This window comes from Daktulosphaira vitifoliae, unplaced genomic scaffold (genome assembly GCF_025091365.1).
Source record: "Daktulosphaira vitifoliae isolate Bord-2020 unplaced genomic scaffold, ASM2509136v1 Scaffold_5, whole genome shotgun sequence".
NCBI classification, from domain to species: Eukaryota; Metazoa; Arthropoda; class Insecta; order Hemiptera; family Phylloxeridae; genus Daktulosphaira; species Daktulosphaira vitifoliae.
The window spans coordinates 25,534,227-25,544,646 of NW_026099576.1; the positions used below are offsets into that span (position 1 = coordinate 25,534,227).

A 10,420-nucleotide genomic window follows, 5' to 3' on the forward strand; every position below is an offset into this window, starting at 1 on the left:
AAATATACACACATAGGCTTTAGTAACCGGTGAATTTTTCCTTAATCCTGTTTTTAACAAAAATGGACCACAGAAATCTATACCTGTGGCTAAAAAAGCTCAACCCGGAGACAGGCGGTTCCTTGGTAGATCTCCCATGATCGGTTGCACCACTTAAGGCTTGTGACGAAAACAAACAACACATCTATTAACGGTAAATCGTGCGAGGTTTCGACCGTTAATAGGCCAATCATTTAATCGAACAGACGCTAATAACGCTTGTAGGCCACTATGCATTAACTTGATGTGTTCCTCTCTAAATAACAATTTGGTAAATGAACAATGTGACGGTAATACCATAGGATTCCGTTGAAACACTGAAATATCGTCTGCGTTTTTTAAACGCCCACCCACGCGTAGCAAATTGTTTTCATCCAAAAATGGTCTAAGACGATATAATTTACTTGCCTTTGAGATCTCCTTTCCTTTTTTCAATTGCATTATTTCGCTTAGAAATGATCGACCTTGAACCAACTTAACCAAACATAACCTCGCTGCCTTTCTTTCTATCGCACTTACAAAGCCATTTCGCTTAGAAGTATGAAATATATTTTTCTTTTTGTAAAAATTATCTAATGCGTTATTTTTAAATCTTAAACAATAAGCCACAACACGCAATAATTTTTTGAACGAGGAGAACTTTGATAGTAACTGAAACTCTTCGTCGGTGGAACACACAACACTTATGGAAGATTTAAATTCCGGCATTTCTTCTAAGTTACTGACAATCTCTTCTTTTGTTGTATTTGGCCATTCCTTTTCATTCAACAAAAGCCAACTAGGCCCGTGCCACCACAATGACATGGCGTTCAACTCAGATACGCGACATCCACGCGATATTATGTCGGCTGGATTATCTTTCCNAGGCCCGTGCCACCACAATGACATGGCGTTCAACTCAGATACGCGACATCCACGCGATATTATGTCGGCTGGATTATCTTTGCCGTTANTTATGTCGGCTGGATTATCTTTCCACGTGATACCAGTCTGACGGAGCGGTCAATTCTTGTATTTCACCGATACGGTGTGCTATAAACGTTTTACATTGACGCGAAAGGGACGATATCCAACACAATACAACCTTTGAATCAGACCAGTAAATTTTTTTGTTTATAGGTAATAATAACTTTGGAATAATTTTGTTACCTAAACACGCAAGTAATACGGCAGCACACAATTCTAATCTCGGTAGAGATAATTATTTTAAAGGAGCTACTTTACTTTTAGCGCTGATTAAATTACTATAATTATTACCATATTCGTCGGAACACCTTAGATATAGACAACAACTATAAGCATTTATACTAGCATCGGCAAAACCATGCACTTCAATGTTTACCATTCTATTTTTTATTGTAATTTGTCGTGGTATTTTTAAGTCATTTAACGCGTTCAAATCAGTTTTATAGTTTAACCATTCTTTACGGATTATATCACTTACTGGCTCATTCCATGTAATACGTTCCTTCCATAGACTTTGTAATATTAATTTAGCCTTTATAATTACTGGTCCGATCAGCCCTAACGGGTCATAAATTCGAGCAATTTCCGATAAAATATTACGCTTGGAGAGAATCTCGGCAGTCAAATTTTTATTTATCTCGATTTTGTACTGCAACATATCTTTATGCAAGTCCCAGCACAAACCTAGTATTTTTGTTATCGAATTATTTATATCAGGTAATTGGGTTAAATTCTCTTCAGTGCCATTCATACTATTAATCAACGACGATTCATTCGACGACCATTTACCTAATTCAAGACCGGCTGCTGATAGTATTTCAATAAGACCGTCACATAATTCAGCAGTTGCCGCCTGCGATACGTTATCACTCAAAAAATCATCCATATAAAAATCGCGACCTATAGCGGCGACCGCACTGGGAAACCTGTTTTGTTCAGTTATCGACAATATCTTTAAGCAACCCGCGGCAATATACGAAGCAGGTACCGTTCCATAAGAAAGAGTATTTAAACGGTATATGCTTATCGGTTCATTTTCTTCTTCTCTCCATAGAATACGCTGATAATCCCGATGTTTATTTACGACTAATATTTGTCGTCACATTTTTTTTTATATCAGCGGTTAAAATATAATTATGAGTTCTAAAATGCGTTAATATATAAATTAAGTCATCCTGAACCGTTGGACCTTTTAACAAAGTGTCATTTAAACTAATTCCACTTTCGGTTTTTGTTGAAGCGTCAAATACTACACGTAATTTGGTAGTAATACTATTTTCATTACGTACACCATGATGGGGTAAATAACAAATTTTTCCCGGTATATCTGTTGATTCGACACCTACCCTTTCCATGTGATTCAAATTCTCGTATCTCTCACAAATTTGACATATCATCGTTTTAGTCCTGGATCCCTACGAAATCTTTTTTCCGTGGACAGTAATCTTCTTTTTGCAATTTCATAAGATTCACCCAACTGGTTTACATTTTCCTTGAACGGCAGGTGTACAATAAAACGTCCCGTGACATCTCTAATTACCGTTTTTTCAAATATTTTTTTACACGCCTTTTTTTCAGCCGTGTACGGAACCGCAAGATTACATTCTTCGGTGCGCCAAAACTGCTGTATTAAATTTTCTAAAACTCCATCATCTATTGAATCCTCTATAGAAACAACATATGATGTCGATTTACTAGGCATGTTAGTACTAGATATGGCAACCGATACAATAAAACCAAACTCAGTTTCTTGGTAAATAAGTCCCTTATCTGCAATTTTAAACTGTTTTTTACCGATTAAATTGAAAAAATGGCTAGCTCCTATTAAAATATCAACTGGTTGCGGCACATTATATAATGGGTCCGCTAAGGTAACTCCCGCGGGCGTGTTTTTATCATCTCCGATTTTCTTCATAGGCAAATCCCCCGTTATCTTTGGCACCACCAATAATCGAGTGAATAGCTGAAAGTCACTATTACGCGATTTTATTTTTAATTCAACCGTTGACGAAATACTTTGGGTCGTTTGCCCTATACCACAAACAATATGATTAATTTTTTGTCTTTTTAACCGTAAACTATTAGCTAACTCTACTGTAATAAAGTTATTCATGGATGCTGAGTCAAGGAGCACCCTTGCTACGGACGTTTGGCCAATGGAATTGCTGACTTGGACTAATGGTGTCGCTAATAAAATTTGATCGAATGTATTAGATACATGTGCGGTGGTCAAAATAGTAGATGATGGCTCACTTGAATTATTTTCTGTTTGGATTTCATGTTAATTGGATACTACACTTTTATTTAAATGTAACAACGTATTATGGGGATTATTACACTTTAAACAATATCTACCAAAACATTTTATTTTGTCGTGTTTCCGTAAACAAATTTTACACAGGCCTATTGTATTCACTTTAGATATGCGCTCGGCTACCGATAACGCAATAAAAGATGGACACTTATATATTGTANAACGTTCGCCTAAAAATGTTGTTAATTCCTTAACAGTTGGTACTTTATCCTTGGATGATTTTATCTCCCACGACTTCAGCGTTTCTCGATCCAGCTTTGAACACACTATGTGCAACAGTAAAGGGCCCCAATCTCCTGGTTTTTCGCCTAAAGTTTCTAAAGCCTTCATATTATCATTTAAGTCGTCTATTAACATACGTAATCTTCTGGCAGTACTATCTTGTAACGGTTCTAACTCGACAATATTTCGGACGTGTCTTTGAACTAACACCTTTTTATTATTATAACGTTCAATTAATGTAGTCCAAGCGGCCTCATAGTTTGCGTCCGTTGTTTCAATGCATCTAATACTACTAGCTGCTTCTCCATTTAATGATGACTTTAAATAAAAGAATTTTTTAACTGGCGTTATCTCCGCATTAAAATGCACCAGGCGTTGAAACATATCAAAAAAGGCTGACCAATCTTCATATTTGCCACTAAAAGTTGGTATATTTAATGCAGCTAAATTAATTGTCGATTGCGTCGAAGTAGCTCCTGTATTTTGCGCTGTTCAAGACCCTGCTGAAACATAGGGTTTAATACTTTCTCTGCCTCCGCTACTGCTTTAAAGTAAGTATCCTTAAACTCTATCCGATATGGAAAATTCTCATTATTATTTTTTACTTCATTTGCCTCGTCTTCCATGGCAGACTGGACCTGTGGAAATTCATTCCACGTATCTTCTAACTTTTCTCTTCGTATCCTAAGTTGATATTTATCGATAGCTTCCCCATGTATAAAAGTCACAAATCGCGTTAAAGTAGCTTTTAATTGACCTCTTCTTACTGTAAGTGGCGCTGAATCATTTGTAGAGGCCATTATAGAGAAACGAAGCAAATCGATGATTACCCCCTGACCTTACTTACCTACTACTTTTATCGCTACTATACATTTACCGATAATAAATTTACTATTCCGACTGTTTATCAGTGCGGTCTAACATACTACTAATAATAAATACTATTGCAATTTCCCCTGATTTTTCTCTTTTTTTTTTACAACAAACGCTATTATTAAATAACCAAACAAAAGCGTGTTTAACGAATAGGGAATTTTTTTTTTTTTTTTTTTTAATATATAACGATACTTAGGAAAATAATGTAATTCTGTTACCTTGACAATATTTTCTCTCTTCTAGCAGTTTTTTCTCGAGAGAAAATGTTCGAAATGGACGGGTTGGTCATCTAATTATCCAAACATGATACTTGACGAATACGAATTATCTTGTCTACGACTCCCTCGCTATAATATTACGTCTAATAATAACACTTATTTGTTAAATATACACGAATAGTCACCACGATATTACACGATGTACTAAAATATTATTTAGTAACACAAAAATACGATATAATCGTATTTAAGACGCACTTTACATAAACTGATCTGGCACGTAATTGGACCAAATTTTACGACTGTGGACTGTATTTTAATTTTTACGAGAAGAATATTACTTATGTCGCTTAACTATGAATTAATAAAACGAACTTTTCTATATGTGAATAGTGAGGCATTTATTAGGAGACTGGTTTTTCTCCGCTGAGTAAAACCGATCGTCTGCTTATCACAATAATAATAATAATATAAAAATCATAATAATACTCATACAATAGAGCAAGCCGCAACAATGATCATGTTGTTGTTTTAATTTTAACGGTATCATTGATATGGGGTTTAAGTAAATGTCACTTATACGATTTATATCGTTGAAGTCTCTCGATGAACACCTTTACACAATTTTCTTTGTGATATAACTCCATGCGATCCAAATTTTCATTGTATAAACATTTAATAAAATAAAAAAAACTATGAGGTTCGTGAACATTAATTTTATTTGAAAAAGATTCCGCCGGATTTGGATCGCATTAGCTATAGGTGTTAACAAAGACTCGAAATCAGCGTAAATAAAACTCGACGGGGAATTTATTATAATTATTACAAAAGTTTTAACACGCATACAATTTTCGATTTGGTGAGTCCTCAATTTTAACTCCGAGTAAAACAATAACAGGCAATCACATAAAAAATGGCGAGAGTTATGTTTTGAAAGCTGAATGGATACCAACCGCTCTAGATTAGAAATACAACAGAAATATCCGAACGATTTATAATTTCTATCTATAAACAATAAATTGACATGATTGCTACGTTTATGACCGGTTAAAATGCAATGAACCCGCAATTATTCCATTCACATAAGTGTAAAAATTTATACTTATATTATTTTTCTTTTCAAATTTGTTTATATCTGTTAGAGATATAGGTATGTGACATCTAATAGTCTTTAACACTGTATTTTTAATGTGTGGATGATAATAGGATTCGGGCTTAGTCCATCCACACCACGCGATTGAACCAAATATAAACTAGATACTACAGCCAAAAAAAAAAAGTCTTTTCCCTCACTTCAATAATTATAAATCCATTCTTTGCGATTCTAAAAGCGATTTTAGATAGTACCATGTTAGAGCGTGTATTTCAAGTAACTGACCAAGGATTCCACCTGACTCCTTCGCTATATTTTGACGGCCATATTAACTTTATAGTAGGTAAAGCCTTAAAAGTTTTAGGATTTTTGAAACGACATACTAACCTCTTTACTTCTCCACAATGTTTACGTTCCCTCTATCTTTCACTCGTTCGCTCTATTTTAGAATACGAAGTGGTTGTGTGGCAACCTTATTTAGCTAAAGATCAACTCCGTATTGAAAGTCTACTATTTCATAATTATGAATATTTCTTTTTAATTCAGTTAAGTTACAATTGTCAAGTATACTAATATATCTAGTAATACTTGGTTTTAAACCTTTAATAACATTTCTCACTAACACTTCCTGTGGCATATTGCAGTCAATTCTCTTACATACAGCCTCCATAACATTAATATAAGCAACTGTTTGTTCATCATCTAATTGCATTCTTTTCTCTAATAAAATACGTAAGATATCATTTTGAGCAATTGGTTCAAATTCTTTTCTAATTTTTTTTATAATTCATGCTACGGTAATATTTCGATTCAATATTATCATAAAAGGTTAAAGCAGAATCTTGTAAAAAAGCTACTAAATATTGTGGTTTATGATTGACTGACCAATTATTAATAGTGGCTACTCTATTAATTTTTTTAGCTTCGATGCGAAGCTGAGAAGGTATTAATTTTACTATGATGTGTTTTTTTTTTTTTTTGTGTCTGTATACACTCAATCTTAACTCTCGCTGGACCGATTTTGATGAAAAATATGTCAAAAGATCACATATTGTATTTAGTCGAAAACATTACCCTCAAAATTTGAAAAAAAATCCCTCAATCCCTGTAAACGGGGGAAATCCCTCAAAAAATTACAATTTTTTTTACTTAAATTTGCCATAACCTTTTTAAAAATGGCCTAATCAATATAGTTTTTTTTTGTAGATATCTTAGATTCTCCTGAATTAACAATGGATTTTTACAATTATAATCAAATTTTATAATACGCTCAATTGAGTAAATCTTTTTAACAACTTTGTTTTGATTGGTTCATTTAGTTAAAGTAAATCATTAAAATTAATTAAGTTCTGAATATTTAAATTTCATAATCTTTTTAAACACTAAAAGTTACTAGGAAATGAATACTATTACTTCTATTTGAGTTACTTATTACGATAAAAATACAAAAAAATATTGAGTTTTTCTGATAAATTTACTATAAATAGTAATTATAAAACTTTCTAACTGCATATTAATCTTAACGGTACAATTTTTTTAATTCTAATAAAATTTTCTATTTAATGATGTCAATTTCAAACTCGCCAATTGAGCTAAAAGTTATGGTAAAATAAATAAAATTTTTTTTACTATAAACATTCAAAAAAATCAACTTTAAACGATTAAAAAAATAGGTTAAATATGTCATTTGATTTATTTTTAACATATTAATAATCAATATAATCAGTATTAATTTAAAACAATTTTTTTTCTTTATGTAAATACTTATTTTTTAATAATAATTAATAATATTAAAACTTAAAAGTGATAGAAAAAAATCATACGATCACAAATCGTATCTAGCCGAAGACACTACACTTAAAAATTGAAAAAATTTCCCTCATTCCCCGTAAATGAGGAAAAACTCCAAAAAAATTACAAATTTAAAAATGACTTATTTTCGAAATTTTTTTACTTAAAATTGGCACAACTTTTATAAAAATAACCAAATCAATATAATTTTTTTTATATAGATGCATGATATCATTACCTTTCATTTTGTATATTTTTTTTTATATGTGACCCTTTACTTGTCCACAGGGGGGGATTTAAAATGACAACTTTTTCACAAAAAATTAATTTTTTCAACTTATATTTTGAAAATGTTCCGGAAGATCTGACACTTTAATATATATCTTAAATTAAAGCTAATGTAATATACATTATCATGAAAAAAATTTCGGACTTTATTTTATCTTCACGGTGAAAACAGACATCAAACTTAATAAAAAAAATACGATTTTTGTAAAAAATTCTTTTTTATATTTTTAAATTTATAAAGCTATAACTTTTGAAAAATGTATAGATCATTATATTTCTTTTTTTTATAGATGCATGATGTCTTTACCTATCATTTGGTATATATTTTTTTCATATCTGACCCTTTACCTGCCCACAGAGGGGGATTTAAAATAACAACTTTTTCACAAAAAATTTACTTTTTCAACTTGACTTTTGAAAATGTTCCAGAAGGTCTGACACTTTTATATATATTTTAAATTAAAGCTTATATAATTTACTTTATTATGCAAAAAAATTTCGGACTTTATTTTATCTTCACGGTGAAAATGGCTACCAAATGCTATTATTGTGTGAAAATTCTCGATTTTATTTTTTACATTTTTAACTTTATAATGCTATGACATATTGAAAAGTGTATGGATCAACATTATTTTTTTATGAGAAATAATATTTTTGAATAATCACTTTTTCATTCGACATACTTTATTTTAATTAGGATATTAATAATGAACTAGCAGATCATGTAGCTTTTGGATTAATCCACCAATTTTTTAAAATTAAACACTATCTAAAGATTTGCATCGAAGCGTTTTTTTTTTTATAGTGATTTTAATTACTGTCAGATATCATTATACTTGATCCATCTATACCACGTCACCACTGTGCCGCGACCCCCCTGTGCTGGGTTTTTTTTACTCTATTTGTGTGTGCTACTACTATCCTATAATATTCCAATTTTTTTGGTAACATGTTACTGTATAAATCATTTCTAAAAAAATGATTGTTTTTTCTCCTGAATTAACAATTGATTTTTACAAATATAATCAAATTTTATAATACACTCCATTGAGTAAATCTTTTTAACAACATTATTTTGATTAGTTCATTTAGTTAAAGTAAATTATTAGTAACATGTTACTACATAAATCAATTCTAAAAAAATAATTTTGGGTTACACCTGAATTAACAATGGATTTGTACAATTAAAACAAATTTTTATAATATACTCATATGAGTAGATATTTTTAACAACTTTTTGATTCTTTTTTTTAGTTTCGATGAGAAACTAAGAAAAATTCTCACTGCTCTTTGGAATAATTTTAATAATCAATTCGTTAAAAGGACACGATTTTAATCTAGTTGACTAAAGTCACCAAAAATTGAAAAAAAAATTTAACTTTAGAAATTTAGATAAATATCTACTATAAAAATGGCAACATAAAAAAAAAACTTTTTTTAATTAAATATCACCACAAATAATTAGAGCGTAAAGTTCCTTTTTATACTGATTTGCAAGTAAAATCATATTACTAAAACGAAACATTATTTGATCAGTATAGATTAAAATATATTTGGCTAAACTACGTTTATGCACAGATTTCAAATCTGTAATTAAATTTTTTCCATAACCTCTTTTTTTTGAGATTATTACTAATTTATAAAAATAAGTATTTATATTTAAAAATTGATATTGATTTTTATTATGTTGAAAATAATCCATGCAAAATTTTGATATAAAATATCATGTCTAATCTGTTTTCTTTGTCCTTTAACCCTTAAACAGTCGCGTGGGGGTCTAGCATACCCCCACATAAATAAAATTGGATGTATTATATTGCATAAAAGGTGTACATAGATATAAATTTAGAAGATGATTTTTATAGTAATATTGAAGAGATTTTCATAATTATGAAAATTATGATTTAAAATATCCATTTAAGTTGAAATGGGTCATATTGACCCCCACGCGACTTGTGACGTTATAATTTTTTTTTGGACTTGTATTTTTTTCAAAATATCGTTTTATCGTAAATGCGATGTTATAATCGATATAATATTGTGGAATTGGGATTTTGTGGATCTGCCATCGACTGTGCAATTACGTTTTAAAAATAAATAATCTATTGAGAATTTCCACTACTCGATGATACGGAATAAATACGAACAAAACATGTAACAAATACATCCCTTCGCAATTTGGACACATTGTTTATCGATGCCTCATTTACAATTACCACTATTCACAATTACCCCTCCTAACCCTACTCGTATTATAATAATTAAATTGTATAGTAATATTAATAATAAAAAAATTCAATTCAGAAAAATGATTATGTAAATGTAAATACACATAAAACTAATAAATATAAGCCGTGTTTGAGCTCAAAGAAATACAAGAATAATTAATAAAAATACATTTTGAAATAGTAAAAGCTTTTATTTACCGTCTTAAAAATAAGATTTTGCAGTTAAAATAATTTTTTTACAAACCAAAATTTTTTAATGAAATTTTGAAAATTAAACTTTTTTTTTTCATAATATAATTTTTAGTAATGCACATCATTTTGTAATTTATTAGCTTCGATGCGAAGCGGAGAAGGTATTAATTTTACTATGATGTGTTTTTTTTTT

At 30.4% G+C, this 10,420-nt stretch overlaps 2 protein-coding genes across 2 annotated transcripts in view; one reads left to right on the plus strand and one right to left on the minus strand.

Annotated features, from left to right (window-relative positions):
- Positions 1–2,398: 2,398 nt before the first annotated feature.
- LOC126908262 (uncharacterized) lies at positions 2,399–4,341 on the minus strand. Its single transcript, XM_050690174.1, has 3 exons — positions 4,147–4,341; positions 3,361–3,859; positions 2,399–3,270 (listed from the first exon to the last, which is right to left on the minus strand). Exons 1-3 carry the CDS (start codon positions 4,339–4,341, stop codon positions 2,399–2,401), a joined length of 1,566 nt encoding a protein of 521 aa, XP_050546131.1.
- Positions 4,342–10,139: 5,798 nt separating this feature from the next.
- The window catches only part of LOC126907722 (uncharacterized), a 56,814-nt gene continuing 56,533 nt past the window's right edge, over positions 10,140–10,420 (plus strand). Inside the window, exon 1 of the mRNA XM_050689228.1 lies at positions 10,140–10,152. The gene's annotated coding sequence lies outside the window, so the exon portion shown is untranslated. The remainder of the gene's footprint in view (positions 10,153–10,420) is intronic.